The sequence below is a fragment of the Lepus europaeus genome, chromosome 17 (genome assembly GCF_033115175.1).
Source record: "Lepus europaeus isolate LE1 chromosome 17, mLepTim1.pri, whole genome shotgun sequence".
Taxonomy (NCBI): Eukaryota; Metazoa; Chordata; class Mammalia; order Lagomorpha; family Leporidae; genus Lepus; species Lepus europaeus.
In genome coordinates, this window is record NC_084843.1 from 16,930,692 (window position 1) to 16,949,856 (window position 19,165).

At 49.8% G+C, this 19,165-nt stretch overlaps 1 protein-coding gene across 35 annotated transcripts in view; it reads right to left on the minus strand.

Moving 5' to 3' along the window:
* Positions 1-19,165, minus strand: part of TCF7L2 (transcription factor 7 like 2) — a 195,772-nt gene that overhangs the window by 113,828 nt on the left and 62,779 nt on the right. For all 35 annotated transcript variants that reach the window (XM_062214955.1, XM_062214965.1, XM_062214964.1 and 32 more), the window contains one exon: positions 6,206-6,307. In XM_062214955.1, coding sequence (XP_062070939.1) covers positions 6,206-6,307 — 102 coding nt within the window. The remainder of the gene's footprint in view (positions 1-6,205; positions 6,308-19,165) is intronic.

Below are 19,165 nucleotides of genomic sequence, written 5' to 3' on the forward strand. Positions count from 1 at the left end.
AATGAGCCATTCCCACCCTGAAATGATTTAAGAAATCAGTTGCTGAAGATTTGGATTCCAACCGGGCATAATTCCGAAAGAAGACACAGTGCTGGAGGGAGGCAAGCAGAACAGCTACTTACAGAACTTGAACTTGAAGCACACACAGAATTCCACCGTGAAGCACCAATCAAGGAGTGAGGGTGCTAAGGGGACAGATCTCAGCTGATCATATAGGCAGGCCTCTCAGAAGGGCCCTCGCCAACCAGGAGGAGACGCCCCAGACAGCATGGACAGGAGGCAGCTGCCACACAGCGGGGAAAGGCCCCGAAAGCCTGTCTGACTCTCATCTGCCGGCTGCCTGCACCCACGTGGGAGACCCGGTAGCAGCGTGGGGCTCCTGGCTTAGGACCGTACGACTGAGACCATACAGCCTTCTTGGTCTTCTATCACCACGGCAGTCAGCGGCCACACCAAGAGTCCAGGCCTCAAGAACTGCGGGACTCCTCACCATGGGCAGGTGGAGAGGGCAGCTCTGTAAACTGACCGTGGACTCTCGGGGGCCTGACAGGCAACACCCACCCCCTTCAAAGCACCACTTCTCCCACAACAGGGGTCTCCTGTTTCTCCCAAAAAGAGAACCCAGTTGTCTGATTCTTCCTGGGAGGGTCTCCTAGCTCTAAGAACAGGTCTCCAGTGCTCACAGCTCGCCCTCTGTGGCACAGAAAAGCTCTGACTCAGCCCATACCACATGTTCTGCAAACCCTGTATGGGTCACAGATACACAGAAATAAGTCAATACAGGTACACATACAGAAAACACGTCACTGCCCCATGGGGCAGGCTCTCCCTTCCCACAATGTGCCAGTCATCCTTTGCAGAAACCCCAAGGCTTAGATCCCGAAACGGGATCCTCACCCAACCTTTGCACACTTTTGGGGAAGCCACGCCCACAGCACCCAGGCAGGGCCAGGGGCTCCCCAGCTGGCAGCACTGGGTCTTCGGCAGCCATCTCCGTGGTGGTCAGGAGGGTGGCATGCTGGGGAGCCCGGGGGCCTTGTTCTGCTCCCATCGCCACTCCCACAGCTGGGCAGATGCTGTGCTGCAGGGTGGGGCTGGTGCATCCTCTGTGGAGAAAGCACCGAGAACCAGGGTCGCCACAGGAAGCCCTGGAGTCATCCGGCTGGGCTTATGGTCACCCGTCTCAGGCTCTGCTTTCTCCCAGGGCCGAGGACCCCTTCTCCCACACGTAAACCAAGCACCTGTGGGATCGGTGAGTGAATCCATAGCTGGTCGGCTCAGAGGCCAGCAAGCACTGAAAGGCCAACTCTTCCACCCTAACCCTGCTTCTTCCGCACCAATCTCCATTCAGAGAATGGCACTCCACCACCTCCGTCCCACTCCCTCTCCTGCAACACCAACCCCTCAGCTGTCAGCAACTTCCGCTGCTGTCCCTGCAACTCTGTCCACCTTCACCATCCCCTGCCAGCTGCTCAAGCCAAGCCACCAGCGGGCCAGGCCAAAGCCCCAACAGTGCCAGATTCCCCCGCATCCCGCCTCTGGTACCTCTCCCTGGCTCCTCCTCCAAGTCAAGCCATCCTACCTGGCCTGCTGCTTCTCTCAAGGTCAAGCTCTCTCCTTTAAGACCTTGAGCTGTGCTTTTCCTTCATGCCCCACTCCTTCTCCTGGACAACTCCAACAGACCCTTCAAATCCCACTTTAAATGCCACTTTCTCATGGAGCCACACAGGCCTGGTCATACCCTCCTGGGCCCTGTGTTCCCTCACGGCACCTGGCACAGGGCTGCCAGCATCTCCGGGTCCCAGCACAAGCCGAGTCCCAGGAACCACCAGTGGGGCAGAGAACATGCAACCCAGGTTCAACAAACCAACCATCAAAACACGGCCCGATTTCAGACAAGGAGGATGCTCACGAGGTAGCCGTCTTTGATTAGCCGTGAGCCAGCTCCTCTGGACGCCTCAGGAAGAAGCAGCAAAGGTCCATCCCGCCCTCTGGGCCGACGCGGAAATGCTGGCCACAAACAGCGGAGACCCGTCTGAAGTTCCGCCCACCGTGCAGGATTGCCGAAGAGTCTCCCGCTCTCTTTCAGCATTTAAGCAGGAACAACCCAAAAAGTACGCGGGCACGGTCTGGCGGCCTTTGTTCCCGGGGTGCAGTCTGCCTTCTCATCCCACTCTTCCAAGCTCATTACACAACAAAACACACAGGACCAAGCACCACTAGAAATCCACCCCAGGTAAAACTCGACATTCACTTCAAAAGGAAACCCCCAAGATAAAATTGTAGGAACTTTTGAAGCCGTTTGCTGTTTTGTAAGATACATACTACGCCAAAATACCACCATTTGGGGTACAGAATCTTTTTTTTTTTTTTTTTTTTTTTTTTTTTGCTGGGCACAAAGGAAGTTAAATGAAAGTCTTTGTATAGCAAAGACACCAGGGGTGGTATTCAGGGAGCAGCTCCTAACCCCCCAGCTCACCAGCCGCTGGAGGGCTGTCAGCCCAGGCTGACTCATACACTGCCTGAAACTTGTTTTATAAGAGGAGGAAATAAAAAACAAAGAATTTTTTAAAAAAGTTTTTTCCAAAATACTGCACAGAAACAAAAATGAGCTAGTTATATGACCACAAAATGGGACTGGGGTGGGGTGGGGGTGACCTTGGAACTTGTGGCCAGTGTCTTTGAGACTTCAAAGTCAATGAATTTGTAGGGAGAAGAGGGAGGGAGGCTGGCTGATTCCCATTTTGTAGCCAATCAGGACCTCATCCCTGGGGAACGATCTCCTATCTCCTCTAAGTGCAGCCGAGAAGTCACCAGGTTATAACAGGAACTAAGATTTGTAGGGTTTGTTTCTTAATTTAAATATTATTGGATAAATTGAACTCTACTGGTGAAGAACATTTATTCTACTCATCAATGTTTTATAACGCGGTAACCCACATACCACATGAAAAAAAAAATCCAATCAGCTTAAAATATCCTGACAAAATGCTTAAAGTTAGGATTCTGCCCCAGCCGGATCCTGGAGAAAGTCACCCTCTTAGCAATCAGTGTGTTGTAGCCTCTGACGATTACTCACAGAGACCGCTTCTATTTTCAAAGTGAAACATTAGAATACTTATGAAACAGCTTGGCCCGAAAGTTACAATAAATCCAGGCTTCGCAGAAATTAGGAAGCAGTCCTTAGGCAATTATTTTGAAACATGTCTGGTGAAAGAAACATTGTGATGTGACAACGCTGTTATTTCGTGGAACAAAAAAAAAAGCAAGGAAGCGCTTCAAGTGTCTCTAGAGGGAAGTCAGCCACTGGTGATCAAATGTGAACACAAACCAGACCCTCTGGCCAAGGCTGAACTGTACCGAGATCCAAAGGACACACGAGCTGTAATTCACAGAGCTCCCTGTATAAATGCTGGCCTCTGTCCCTGCTGACATGCAGCTGGCTTTGGGGTCACATCGCCCTATGTCCCGTGCAAAGGCGGTCATCACTGGCACCTGGACCTTCAATGTGAAAAAACCACAGGTGATCGTGTGGATGAAGAAGGCGACATCTCCCGCCTTTCTTCTACCCTTTCTCCCCATCTCCCTGTAACTCCCCGTCCTACGAATACCAGGTGATTCTTCTACCCAAAGTCACCATCCAGCTGCCACAGCAAGCATGAAGCCTGTCGCCCAGTGAGGTCCCCTCTTGTCCAGGGCTTCTGCTTCTCCTTGCCTTAAATAGCCCACCCCTCCATTGGCCTGCAACAGCCATTCCCCAGGTCCCCACAACCATGGCGGAAGGCCTAAAAGATTGTACTACAGTTGCCAGAGGTGGCTCCTTGAACAAAGGTCTCTATCTAAAACACGGTGTGTGTGCTCCACAGTGGTTGCTATGGTAAACAGGCCTGGGATGAAAGGGCAGAGGAAAAGGAACCCAAGTTCCCTCTCTGAGCGCCCCACCTCCCCTTCTCCACCAAATCCACACTGGTTCTGGGAAAAACTATTTTGCCATCTCCCCAGATTGTTCATTTCTACATGGGCAGATGAGGTGCTTAGGGCTTAGGCTGGAGCAGGGGGTCTTGGGAGGCACTACACAACCACCAAGGGCTGGCTCCACCCTGAACCTCTTCTAGGATTGCATCTTCTCCCAGCACTCAAAGGCACAGAGGTTTCCAAGAGGCTTAAAAGATAACCCCTTTCCCTGTAGCCACCCAAATGCGGGAAGGTCCCTGGGCAGCGTGGACATGGGGGTGGGCGACAGATTTCCAGGCTGCTCTGTTGCAGATCCAGCCTCCAGGTAACATACCCTGGGAGGCAGCCGATGATGACTTGAGTGACTGGGTCCCTGCCACCCACATGGAGACCTGGATGGAGTTCCAGGCTCCTCAGCTTTGGCCTCCCCAGCTCTGCCTACTTGGGGAATGAACCATCAGGTGGAAGATCTCTCTCTCTCTCTCTCTCTCTCTCTCTCTCTCTCTCGATCTCTCCCTCTCTGCCTTTCAAGTAGATGAAAATAAATAAACATTAAAAAAAAAAAAACATATTTTTCAAATCCTGGACCACACTGGGAAATTTGGGGAGGCAAGAAAAGTGAACCACACAAGCTTTCACATGTTACCCTCTAGGACTCAACAACTGTCACACTTGTTGGGTTTTTAAATCTTTGCATGTGGTTTAAAATTTTCTTTTAAATAGGGCACTCACTTTCCTAAGAGAAGCCTGCATGAGAACCCCGAGCCAGCCACTGCTTTACACCTGCGTCACTGTCGCTAATGAGGCTCCCATTTACAGCAAGCAAAACTGGGCTCACCACCAAAGCTTCCTCCTGTAGGACAGAACATGCCACGAGGCCCCGCAGAGGGAGCGGAGAGCTGGATCCACTCCTTGCTCTGGCCACTAACTCGGCGTGTGACATTGGGCAGCGTCCTTTCGGCATCTCTGGGCCTGTTTCCTTTCCTGAGAACAGGCTGTGTCTACAGAGGTCTAAATGCACTTCTAGCCCTGATGTCCCGAGACCTCAGGAAGCACACATAACAGGAGCCTCCATCTTTAGGATGGGGCTGGAGGCAGGAAGAAGCTTCTGGCAAATGTTAAACCATCTCTCTACCACGAGAGGATGAGGTATTTTCACAGATGATAACTCAAGATGGGCTTTCACGGAAATAAATTATTTTGTGATATGTACACCCATATGCACCAGAGGCATAGCTCATTAAATGATATATAGTCAATTACAGCAAGCTACAAAATGAGGGAGCAGTTAGCCTGAAATGTGACACAATGCATTTTAAGGTTTTTCTACTAAGGAAAATTAATTTACAATTTTTAGAAATTGTGAGTAACACAGAAGCAAAACATATTAATGGATAACATTTTATGATACTTAAATAAAAAATACATGAATTTGTTTCCTGCTTTGCATAATTCTACCTGTCATGAAATCATTATAAAAATATGACTTCCATTAATAATTTCAAAAATATGAAGTCCAGCTCATGATACAAATATAGGGAAGAGAATATTCTAATAAGACTGGGTTATCTTCTCAAGAGGTTAATTTATAAATTCCACTTTCAGAGCCTACAAAATCCTAAGAAAGTGCATTAAAAATATATGTAGACACACACTTTATGCTGTAGTCTCTTAGTAATAAAAACAAATGTTTTCTATATCAAACCCACACTCTTTCAAAGCCACAGATAAATAGATTAAATGTAATTTCAGCCTAAATTCATTTCCCCTCTAGGATTACAATCAGCCAGCCCAAACAAAGTTCTGTAACATGGGAGCAGAATGCAACTTTCCAACAAGCATACGCCTCCTGCGGGTGGTGTGGGCAGGGGTGGAAGAGTCTCAAAACCAGGGAGTTTTCCAATTTTCTCCTCTCCAGCTCATCGCCCTACCTATACTTCACTGATGTTGCTCGGACCACATTTTTAGTCTCTCCCAAAGCCTGGTGATTGTGTCCTGCCAACTGGAGCCCACAAGGCTAGATTCTGACCCAGCACCACAGAGGAAATTTGTAAAATTTCCAGGTAGATTACAATCACTGAGGTCCGACAGCAGAAAACCAGTTATCTTTTAGATATAAACCATATCCAAAAGGATTCCAAAAAAGAAAAAGAAAAAAGAGAAACTGACAGACCAGGCCAGGGGTCTTCCAAGGAGTGGCCTCTCCATGGCCCCCCAATGAAGGCAGTGGGGTCTTGGGGAGGTTACTTACAACAATGTGAGCTGGCGACGGCGAGCGGGCGTCCTTGAGAGCCTGTCTACTCTGCAGGCCCCCTGCCTGGACATCCAGCAAGGGCCATTTCATCTGCAGGTACTGTGGGGAGAAAACAGAGAGACGATGGAAAACAATGAATGCAGAACAGAAACTGGAACAGCTTGCCCACCGAACAGCGGATGCACCAGTCACAGCCCGAGAAACTCAGAGGCATGCAAGAAGTAACATGAGGGAAACCATGCCACACCGATAGGTTCTTCCCTAGGGTTCAAGTTCAATAGGCCCATACAAGGGCACTTCAAAAACGCTCGTGAAAAACAGAATTCAAAGATCAGCTTATGTTGGTGCAAAAACATTTGGAATCCATGCACATGAGGGGGTCTTCAAAAAGCTCAAGGGAAATGAGTATTATGAAAAACAAAAACAGATAGCAAATTTTTTTGGACCAAAATGAACTTTCAATTATATTTTTCCTTGAACTTTTGAAGTACCCTTGTATACAGAACGTGGATGTCACTAGCACCTATACTTCTGTTTTTGCATTCAAACTACAGCGTGGCTTCAGATAAAATGATTGCAGTAATATAACTTTATTCAGGGGGAGCAGGGAGGGGGTGGGGGAAGGAAGAGGGGAGGGAGCACAGAGCTATCCCATATAGAGAAAGCCAACATGAATTGCAAGCCAGAAGTATCCTAGGAGACCATCAATTCCAAATCTAGTCTTCAAGGATTTTCATTTTTATTTATTTACTTATCTAGAGACACAGATTGAGAAAGAGAGAGAAACACACGGACTTCCCATCCTTGGTTCATCCCCTACATGCCCACAATGGCTGGGACTGGACCAAGCCAAAGTCAGGAGTTGAAAACGCAATCAAGGTCCCCCAATAGGTAGCAGGAGCTCAACTACTTGAATAATCACTGCTGCATTAACAGGAAGCTGGAATCAAGAGCTGAACAAGGAACTAAACTCAGGTACCCCAAGGTAGGACAGATAGGTTTTAACTCATGTCTTAACTACTCAGCTAAATGCCACTCTGCCACTCCTTCATCCTCACCCATCACTCTCACTTTAAAGAAAGTGAGCACATATATACCATGCTGTGTGTAGTGAGGTGAGCACAGAACCCCTCACTCCAATCAAGAAACTTGTAAACAGAGGCATAGCCAAAGCCCAATGCCATTTGTATGTTCATCTCTAAAGATCAGAAAAATTCTTAGATATGCACAAGTTTGCCACAGGGATAAAAATAAAGGTAAAAGGCAACTATGTCTCTCCCAGCCTTCTCTGAGCTAGGAAATGAATTCATGCGGTAAGGCTGCTACTTCTGTCAAAAATGATTCATCGGCTTTCAGGGGGATTTGAAAAATCCATTGGTTCAACTTGCCACTTTGCAGAAAAGGGAGATTGAGGCACAGCGGCTTACCTAGTCACAGAGGTAAGTAAAGCCAGGCTTTCACCTTCATTAGGAACATTTTAACAGTTTCACTCAAAAAAATTTCAGACAACCAAACAATGCTCATCAGGACATCAATGCAAGCCTTCACATCTCGAAAACCAACTGATTAATGAATGCATCCATCAATCATTGGAGGACATATGAGAAAATCATTTCGATCATTTCAGAACCAAAGCAAAATGAATGCAAAACTTGACATTAGTTCTACTGAAAATGTCACTCAATGAACAAAAGACTTACTTTGCCTTGTGTACAGTCTTCTTGCTAAGTGTTATAGAGATGGAAAGATGCCTGCCCTTGAGAAGATTATGTGTGGGAGAGTACACACACACGCGTGCACACACACATACACGCACACACACAAACACTGAAACAGGGTACAGCAAAGATGAACAGAGACCCAGGGATTCATTCCAGGCAATGACAAGAAAGAGGACTGAATTTCTGAGAAAACAAACTGGGAAAGGCTGTACAGAATAAGTCTTGATAAGTCAGAAAGATTTTAGTAGAAAGAAAAAAAGACCAAAAAGAAGGGTCTTCACAAATCCTTTGAGAGACAGAAGAGTCCAAGCCATCCACAGCCAGACGAGACCACGAGCTCCTCCAAGATACAGCTGCTCAGTGAATTCATTAACTCGGTTATCCCCAAAGCTGGCACATCCCAGCCAGGAGCCACCTGCCAAAGTGCACAGTGGACTTTTCCAGAAGCCTGCTTACTAGTTCTGGCTCTGTCGATGATGCCACAAGACCTTGTATCAAATCCCTTTGCTTCTAAGCATTTCCAGTTTTCCATCTGCGATTTGAGGGGGCTGTCCCCTACCTGGGATGGGGGTGCAGGTAGAGGTCTGCCCCCAACATGTAAGGAATCCTAGGGTTCCAGGCCCCCAGACCTGTGAAGGAACCGCTCGGTCATTGTCACAGCCAGATCATTGCCAAATGCCTGCTCTGGGGGCAATATACCCCAATTTGAAGTCAATGTTTTCAAGGTCTCTCTCAACCCTGTAGCCCATGCCAGAGGGCTCTGGAGATGCATTCTGCCTGTCTTGCCCTGATTTCTTCCCATTCTCACTTGCCACATAAACATATGGGCTGCATTGGTCAAAACCATTCAATAGAGTCATATCCTTGAGGTCAACCAAAACGGATACCTGCCAACAACACTACACTCACCTCTCTATCTCACAAAGACTTGGGAACAAAACTGCTGAGCTGAGGGGACCCACAACAGTACTGCATGCTGCCCTCAGTGGGGGGGGGGGGGGGGGAGAGGAGGAGGAGTCAGACTAGGGAGCAAGTTTCCATCTTTAGCCATCTGCAAACTGACTGGATTGCACCCAAAAACCAGCTCCACAGAACTAAGACATTTAAGCTTTGCTAAAGGTCACAGACCTGCCCCGAGGACCCCACCCAAGAACTGTCATGCCCATAATGCAATATTAATTCAGAGACTTATAATTCTTACTTTACATAAAAGCTTCATTGTGTGCCACATCCAATCTCCGTAGGCTACCTGCACCACATATTTTTATGGGCCTACATTTCAGCGCTGCAAGCCTACAATACACATAATTTTCAATTATGTTAGGGCAGCCCAGGATCACTGCCTATATAACATTACTGGTAGGAGGAAATGAGACTCGGCCCCACTGCCCAGAGAGAGCTAACTGAATCCAGATGGCGGAAGAAGACAGCCCCAGCCTGGCCGACTCGCAGGGACTCCGCAGTGACAGCCCAAACTCTCCTTCCCCGTGCAATTTGATGCCACGGAACGGCTGGGTACTCCCAAATCCGTGCCTGCCCCTCGATTCCTAAGTGGCGTCGTGGCTCACGAGACTCCTTTTGGAGAAACAAGTACTCCGTGAAGATTGTTTCAAGGAAGTGATTAACTGCTTTCTGCAAGTGATGCGTTTCCCAGCTTCCTTCATCGACGATTGGCCCTCATGAATGGGGAAAATAAATAAATAAAGGGGAGAAAAAGGAAATTGGGTACTATTATAGCCCAGAGGAAAATCTTTTCCTTCCTGGAGACATTAAGCAGCGGGAAATTCTCTTCGGTTGGGTCCTCACGGAAGACCTGAACGAGGCCGCATCTCAAATTGACAAAAGGGCTGGAGCAAGGCGCTCCGTGTTCCCAACAGTTCAACCTTGGTGTCACACCCTTCTGAGGAAGGCGGGAGGTTCCCACCATCCCACTACAACAACCACACAGGACTCCAGCTCTCTTCCTCTTAGGCTGCTCAACGTGCAAATTATGAATTGCCTAGAAAAACATTAAACTTTTCAACAAACTGCAATCAAACAGGGCTGTGGGAATTCCCGCACTGAAAACTGTTGAAATGGAGTCTCCTTGATTTGTATTCTAATAAAAAAGCAAGACCATAGTGGTACGAGCATTTTCATCGTTTGTTTAATAATAATGTTCTGATCACAGCACACGAGGGTTTCTCTCCCAATCATATTTTATGACACGTCTCGACCTGTGGGCAAAGCCTCGAAATGTATACAACACTCCTGGCCTGAAAGAACCCAAAGCAGCTGCAAGACCTGCTACATCGTCAGCTAAGAGAAAAAGGTGAGCATCGCTGATTTCCTCTCTTCTTCCATTTCCCCCAGTGACAAGGAAGAAGTCAAGGCCAATGGGGAAGACCCTGCAGATCCGAAGGCTCCTTCAGGACATGGCTTGGGCAGCAGTCAGCACCTCCTCCAGTGGGTCCTGAGCCAGCCTGCTCTGCACATCCACACTGAGCTGGCACGGCTGAGCCTGCCTCCTTAGGGCTCCTGCTGAGGGCTGTGCGCAGGAGACAGTGATGACGATGGTGATGGTGATGATGACGATGATGGTGATGATGCCGCCGCCGCAGCTTCTAGGAAGCTTCACACCCTTGATAAAACGCCCACGTGGCGCCCAGCTCGTCCTCTCATTCACTGCAGCCACAGATGGGCAGGCGAGGGGGTTTGTCCTTTGTGTGTTCGGGGCAAGGCTGGCCCGCTTCTCCTGTGAAGCGCCAGTGAGCAAGTGCCACACACTTTCTCGGTCCTCATCCCTCTATGCTGCTGCTGTGAACCCAAAGGCAGCTGCAGCCAATGCATGCACACGTGTGTTGTGGCTTCGCAGCAGTAGGACCTCGATGGTGAAGACTGGAATCTCAATTTCACACAACTTTCCTGTGCCACGAAAGATCATCTTCCCTTGATTTTTTCCCAAACTTTTACAAGTAGTAACAGTCAATCCTCTATCTCACGGGCCACACGAAACAAGTGGCAAGCCTGTTCTGGCTCGTGGGCCGTGGTGAGCCACCCCAGGCTCAGGGAATGGCAGGCTAAAAGCCTGTAAAATCACACCAGCTGGGACGTCCAGACAGCCCAACACACTCGCGCAGGAAGGTGTGTTCAGTGGTTCCGAAGCATCGCCGTGGATCGCATCACCACTCAAGCGTTGGGGGAAGAGCTTGGTAAGAATCCAACCCTTTGGCGGAGACTTCCAGTCACAAGGTCTAACCGCCAGACCACAATCTCACCGAAATGACTACCCCTCCTTTCCAAAATGGAAGTCCTAGAAACCCCTGAGCAATTCTGACTGGAAAAGGCTCACGTGGTCAAAAGTCCCCACCACTTCCCAGGCGGCAGTGGCGATGCGTCAGGCGGCAGCGAATCACCCCCAAGGGAACACTGGGTACCTCTCTGTAGGTCTGGGTGCTCCAGCGTCAACTCTCCAGGGACAGACGATCCTCTCCCCAGAGCTCTCCCACAGGTACAACTGTCAGAGCACACGGCAGGAGGAGCTCTGCCCCCCACCGAGATGGCATCAGCTCGGGGCACAGAGCAGAGCGCACGGTGACAAGAGAGGCGGTTTTGGAACAGACGTTCGATGGAGATGAAACTGGTTTCTTCCAGAAAACGAGGTCTCATAGAAAGGCCACCAGGGACAGCAAGCTCTTATTTAACCAAGGGACAAACAGCAATGAAAAACACAAAAGCTACTCTGACCAGGGTGCTTTATCCTAGAAAAATTCACTTTGTAGGAAACCAGACTCAGACGCCCACATCAGGATGGATTTCCTGATCTGCTGGTGCCAGGAGTCTGTAGCTGGTGCCCTTCTTATAACACAGAAAGCCAACCTTCTACCCATACACCCAAACCCAAGGATGCGGCCTGCCACACCCATCATGTGCCAACACACTGTTCCTGCAAGGTGGCTGAACGGTTCCTCCTCCTCCCACTGCAGCCTCCCTGGGAGCCATTCAGACCAGCTCCCCTACAACTGTGCACAACACAAGAGGGGTTAGAAGCATGAGAAGGACTTTTTACACCATTGAACCATACAAAGAAAGGGCCACCAGGATCCATGCACTGTAAAGAAAATTCCAGAAAACCTGAGAAAACAAGGAAGCCCTAGCATCCAACTCTATAGCAGATGCACAGTTCTTCAGGAGCTAGTGCTGTGAGGCAGACACGCAGACACATACACACATATATACACGCTGCGCGCGCGCACGTCTAAAGAAGAAGCCTCACTCTCTCTCTGCACTTACCTCATTTCTCAGGAGTGATGGAAAAAGTCAACCCATCTCCTATAAATAAGTTTTGCCCTAGGAGTCAGGGAATCCCAATTGATCCAGAATGGTAAAAATGTAAGGAGCTGTGATTAACCTCACATCCTGAACTGCTCTCTCCACCAGTTTTCCAAGTTAGCACTGATCAAATGACCCAGCACTGAAACCGTGCAGGGCTATTCCAGAAGCCACTCCGAATTCCTGCAGGACTCCCCGAGTGTCAGGACCCATTCCCATGGACCAAATTTCCTGCAGGTGCCCAAGGAAAACACAGAGAGTGGAGGCTTTATGGAGCAGGCAACTGGCACAGCAGTTACGACATATCCCAGGTCACAATGCCTGGGTTCAAGTCCTGGCTCCTTCACTTCTAATTCAGCTTTCTGCTAATGTACTTGGCTCAAGTACTGGGTTCTGCCACCCTGGAGTGGAACCAGGATTGAGTTCCAGGCTTCAGGTGTTCATCTCACCCTGTCCTGACTGCTTTGGGCATTTGGGAAACAAACCAGCAGAACAGAGATCTGTGTTTTTTTCCGGCTCTCTCCCTGACTTTCAAAAAAAGAATAAGAAGAAAAAAGAAAAGGAAACAGAAACAGGTAAAAAAATAATTTGCTTATAAAGCATGACTGCACAGAAAAAGACATCCAGGAATGTGTTCTTTCTGGTTGCCAGGATTCAGCCTCAACAAAAATATAGTATAGTTACCTAGCAAAAGACCACAGAGGGCCATGTACGCTGTGAACTTAGGGGAAAAAAAGCCACAGGAGATAATTCAGTTAAGACGTTAGGGCTGATGTCACTTACAACCCCATCATCTCATACTGTAGTGCTATTTTGTATTCTAGCTCTCCACTTCCAATCCAGTTCCCTGCTAATGTGCCTGGGAAAGCAGCAGAAGATGGCACAAGTATGTGGGCCCCTGCACCCACATGGGAAACCTGGATGAACCTCCTGGCTCCAGTCTGCCTAGCTCAGGGCTGATCAGTGGTTGGCCATTCCACCTCCCGGGACCATGAACAAAATTAAATTATCTTCCCCTAAGACATTTTTTCTTCCAGAGCCACTGAGGCCACTCATTGGAAGAAGAAAACAAAGTGTAACAACCAAATAACTGACAAACAAACAAAACCCAATAACCAAAATGGGATCCATTGTTCTCTTCCTCTGCCAACCACTGATCAGTCTCAAGTTATTTTTGTATTTGTCAGGCCAGTGGCCTTGCAGGGAGGACGGCCATGAAATACAGCGACTTGTGGACGCCTACACCACAGCGAATTTTACCCAGCCCTGCCTCTCACATCCAAGCCCTCCTGGACCCTTCCCCTCAGTGGACAGCTATACGTTCCTGAGAACAGCACAGGAGAGGAGGAAAGAGTCGGAACCTACTTCCCAGGTCCACTCTACCACTAACTGGCTACGTCAGTTCACTTCTGCACTGGGCAACCTGTAGCAGGAAACTGGAGGACTTGACCTAAACACTCCCTTTGTATGCTAACAGGTAGATTCCTAGAGCATTTGCTCATCAGCATACGCTCATTGTCAAGGGTGGCCAGATAGTCCAAGGCCTGGAAAAATCATCTAAGACCCAGTTCATGGGACAACGGCAAAGGGACTAATGAGAAATGAATTGACGATGACATCAGGGTCTTCAAGGCCTCAACCCTCTCTGAGTTAATTAGAGACTTTTCTCCACTCCCACTCTGGATCTGATTTGTGACTCTTAGACCTGTAAATTGGTTGCCATGATGTCCCTTTTACATGGTCAAGGTTGAGCATCTCCAAACCTACCTTAGAACAGAAGGGAGGCAGAGAACAATTCAGTGACTGAGTCATACGACGGTAACCAGGGATTGTGAACTAGAGGGCAGACGCTCTGATACTCCCAGGCAGAACTCTCGAGCCCACATCCACCCGAGTCTTCCCCGTCACTGCATGAGAACTCCTGAAAGGACGGAGTCACATGGGCAATGGGTACGGAAGTATCAGGGAAGTCTCTAGAACAGGGCAAAGAAGATTCCAGACACACAAGAAACGCCAGCCACCCAGTTAGGGATCGACTGGAAATCAGCCTCAGAGACAATCTCACTCCACCATAACCCAAAGCTGTCCAGGCCTAAACATCTCAGAGCCTTCAGGAAGGCCCAACCCTAGCTGTTAGGCATTTGGGGAGTGAACCAACAAATAAATGGGATATTTCTCTGTCTCTGTCTCTCCACCTCCCCCTTCTCTCCCTCCCAAATAATTAAAAAAAAAAAAAAAATTGAGAGTCAGACACAGCAGGTTAAGCTACCACCTGTGATGCCAGCATCCTATATGAGAGTTCTGGTTCAAGACCCAGCTACTCTACTTCCAATCTAGCTTCCTGCTAATGTGCCTGGAAAGCAGATGATGACCCAAGTACTTGGGTCCCTACGACCTGAATAGAGTTCTAGGCTGCTAGTTTTGGCCTGGTCCAACCCCAGCTACTGCAGACATTTGGGGAGTAAACCAGCAGATGGAGGATCTCTCTCTCTCTCTCTCTCTCTCTCTCTCCCCAGATAAATAAATCTTAAAAAGGGAGTGGAGGAGAGCCCTTGCCTTCACATCGTGCCCAAACAGGTCATCAGCTCTGTAAGCCTAAAGATGCAGCCACAGCTCATGCCCCATGGTCCCCAGCTGGTGACTGATCAGCAGCCGAGTGCTTTTTTGCAAGTCACTGTAGGAACCTCCCCTGAAGGGGAAGACCAGATGCCAGCTACCTTTAGGAGGAAAACATTTACAATCTTGCATTTTAAAATCAGTCTTGAGGTCTCTACAATTTAATGCTGCTGCTAGTAAAAAGGCCAGTCCAGGTAATAGAAACATTTTGTTACCGCCTGCTCAGGATCCAAGCATCTGCAGCCAGGGAAAAGAAGCGGGAAGACGTGGAGCGGCCCAGGGCAGGAGCAGGGGAATCACTGCGAGCTCAGGGAGCCTTCTGGGATAAAAGGCACTAAGCTGCATCTGAGGGCTGGGCCCATGAAACCCGGCGCATCCATGAACGGAATACCACTCAGTGACAGACAGGTGCAGTCCCAGCATGCACTGCACCCCCATACGCACAGCCTTCCAAAGGCCGCACATTGGACACATGGGAACATTATACACCCAGGAGCAGCAAATCCACAGGTACAGAGAGTAGCTAAGTGAGGGCCAGGGACTGGTGGGGAAGCAGAGTGGGCAGTGACTGCTAGCGGATATAAGGCTTCTTTACAGGGTGATGAAATCATTCTGGAAACTGGGGCCAGAGCTGTGGCACCGTGGGCTAAGCCACAGCCTATGACACTGACGTCCCATAGGAGCACTGATTCCAGTCCCAGCTGTTCCACTTCCCATCCAGCTCCCTGCTAATGCCCTCCAGGAAACCAGAAGAAGATAGCCCAGGTGCCTGGGTCCCTGCCTCAAGTTCCAAGCTCCTTGTTTCAGCCTGGCTGAGCCTGGCCATTGCAGCCATTTGGGGAGTGAACAGTGGATGGAAGATCTCCCCGTCTCCCCCTCTCCCTCTGTAACTCTGTCTTTCAAATAAATAAATCTTTTTTTTAAATGTTGTAGAAACAGTCGTGATGCTTGTACAACTTTGTGAACAGACTAAAAACCACTGAACTGTACCCTTTCAATGAGTACATGCGTGGTATATGAATTGTATCTCAATTACAACCAAAAGTTACCTAAACAAAGAAAATGAAGGCACCAGGTGATTGGTGGTTATCACGTGCACTTGAGAGAGAGAGGAAGAAGCAAAGACACACAGTCCCAGAGACGCTTGTGTCACCCCTGTTGTCGTAAGGGATAAAAAGAACAAACAGACAACAGGTGCACCTGTTACAGCTCCTCAGGAAACAAGGAAGCCCCAGATGTGTTTGGGTTGGTGCTAGATCTCAGGGAGGAATGGTTACCGAGGCCTGGGAACTCCGAGCCCTCATGAGACAGCACCTCGGACGGCCGGTGCCAATGGACACACATGAGCAGTGGGACGGAAGCGTGCGGCAACGGTCTCAAGGCACGGGGCTACTGCAAGCAGAGCCCACCAGGCGGGTCATAGGACCCTCCAGCCCTGTACCCTGCATGGTCCCTGACCTCAGCGGGACAGGCCCGTTCCGTGCCTCCATTCTCCATGTATAACATGGGCATGAAATCCCTCACTGCCAAGTCCCCTGACCGGCTTCCATGCCATTTACACAACTTCAAAGGCCAAACCGTGAGAATGACATAAGGGAAAAAAATTATACAAGGCACAGGGTGGTTAGGATTCACTTTTTCTTCCTCTGAGGACACAGCGAACTTAGACGCCAGAAACTTGAGGTCTACATGGAAACTGTTAGTGATGCAGCCACCAGACGCCCTCAGAGGGGCACGGAGCCAGCGAGGCTCGGGGTCCGGGTGACCCGGGAGAGTTGTTTCAAGGCATGAATCACCAGCGAGAAATTGTAAAACCTCGTTTTCTCTCCGCCCTGGGTACTCTCAGGCCTTGCACATTTCTGAGTAAGCGTCCGCTTTGCCTCCTCCTATCCCACAGAAGACACAGCGGTCACAGAGCCATCAATCAACCCGCTCGCATCCATCTGCGCTGGAAGCAAAGGCAAGACAGCCTGCGCCCACGACCTCCGTCTCCGACAACCACCACCTGCCTTGCCCTGCTGCTTCTCTTTACTTCTTCCCCACCCTCGACACACATGAGAGAGAGAGAGAGAGAGAGAGAGAGAGAGAGAGAATCTGCGGCACCGGCAAGGTCTCCAACTCCGCGTTTCTGCTGACGAATTCTAGCTGGGACAAGCACACAGCCATGCTTTGCAATGTTACACCCAGGAAGCTGAAGGGTCAGCGGCCCCTCTGGTTCTTGTGGAAGAACAAACCCTGGAGCCCTGGGGGGGTGGGGGGTGGGGTTTGCATGAGGTTGACCTCGCGAGGCCCCTGGCGCTGGCCCCCCACACACAAGGCTGCCCAGCCGCCACCAGCCATGGCCTGCCACTCAAATATCATCTTGCTGTAACAAATTACTCCTAACCCCGGATTACAGCTCTGTCCAAATCCCTCCTAGAGAGCGCGGACATAAACATCCTCTCGCAGGACTCTGGCCCTGGTGGTAATCCCTGTCTCTGTTTGCTTCTCCTACAAGCCTTCCTTGGAGGTCCCTGCAGCCACTCCACGTTCCTTTCAGACAGGAGCTGAATGTCTCAATTGTCCCTGAGGCACAGCAGTCAGGGGAGGCTCACACAATAGTCCCCTCTCCCAGACTCCACTGCCCTAATCCTAGGCACTCAAGGAAGTCCACACCCCAAATTCCTCCGGAGCGCACAGCGCAGCACAGAGATGTGGGAGAATAGGCCACAGCTGGGCTTCACGGGCCCCAGACCGTCCCGAGGGGCAGCACCACGTTTAGGGGACGCTTTAACGGGGCGAGGAGGGATGGGGGAAATAGGAGAAGGATGAAGAGCTAAAAAGCTACAGGTGGGAGACAATGCCTCCGACCCCAGCTTGCGGGGTAGAAATATCTACCAAGAGGTATTTCAAGCACAGAAACCTCATTTGCAGAAGGAAACAGTTCTGTCCACTTCCAAAGCCTCTTCGAAACACCAGAGTATTCGGGGCACTTGGGCTAGGGCGGGCTGCTTTGTTGTTCTAACTGTTTACCACGGACTGATCTAAGGCAAGCAGCACAGAGCAGAACGATGGACGTTAGAGCAGATATGGACCCAGGGCTGTATTAAGCCAGGCTTTCTCCGCAGAGAGCAAACATGCCTCATAGCACAGTCTCCAACATGATGCAGCCCAGGAGAGACATTTCCCCGGGGCAACAGAAATACTCCCGTCCAAACCCACACCAAATCGAGTTCCTGCCTCAAAAACCAAACTGAGTATCTGACACCGCGGTGAAGTCTCTGGTTGGAGTCCCAGCTCCACTCCCGCTTCCAGCTTCCTGCTAGTGAATACCCTTGGAGGCAGCAGGCAATGGCCCAAGCACTGGAGTCCTTGCCACCCGTGCAGGAGTGGCACTGAGCTGGACTGAGCTCTGGCTCTGGCTTCAGCCTGGCCCAGTCTTGGCTGATGTGGGCATTTGGGGAGTGAAGCAGTGAATGGCAGCTCTCTTGCATGGGTCCTCTCTCTCCTCTCTCTCTCTGCCTCTCAAATACAAAAGCAAAAATTTACAAAGCAAAAAAAGAATAATCGGGCTGAAGAACCGGCGTCAGTCAACACAGCTAACTCACTCTGCGGCGAGCCCCACCTCAGTTTTCTCATCCACAGGCCCGAGCTGACCACGCTCCATTCTCCGGATGGGGCCATCGTGCCTCCCGAAACCAACTCATTCTCTGCTTCTGTGGTTTCAGTCTTTAAAAGAACTTGGCACGGGAAGCAGCAGTCCCGATCTGAAGCTAACCACTTAGCTCATTAGTATTTCATCTGGACAGGCAAAATCAATTCCAACAGCATCAAGTTTGGTTATTCCACTCCCCACTCCCCCCGCCCCCCCACGGGCTGCACTATTAATAGCAAGGAAGTTTCCCAGGCTTCGGTTTATTTGTAATCCCAACCAGCCCTGACCACAGGACCTGGCCATCTCCATGTCCACAGCTCCTGGGGACTTGCGAAACAGCATTTCAGGGCTTGGTTTTTTGACAGCATTGAAAAATGTACAGTGGAGGCTGCACTTAGAGCAGGAAGAGGAGGAGGGAATGATTCCAGCCAAAGAGGGCCTGATCCCAGGAAAGCGCTAGGAAGCCGAGGGCAAGGACCAAGTCCTGTCTCTCCATCCACTTGACCATGCTCCTGGGCTCTGTCTTCCAGAAGTCTGAGCTAACCCCACGGCCAGAGGGCACCACCTTTCCTCTCCCCACTGTCAGGTCAGCTGGCAGAAAGTTCTAGGAGCGGCAGCTAGGCTAAAAATAAGTGGAAAATTTCACTAATTCTGGCCCTAATGGTCCAGCAGAAT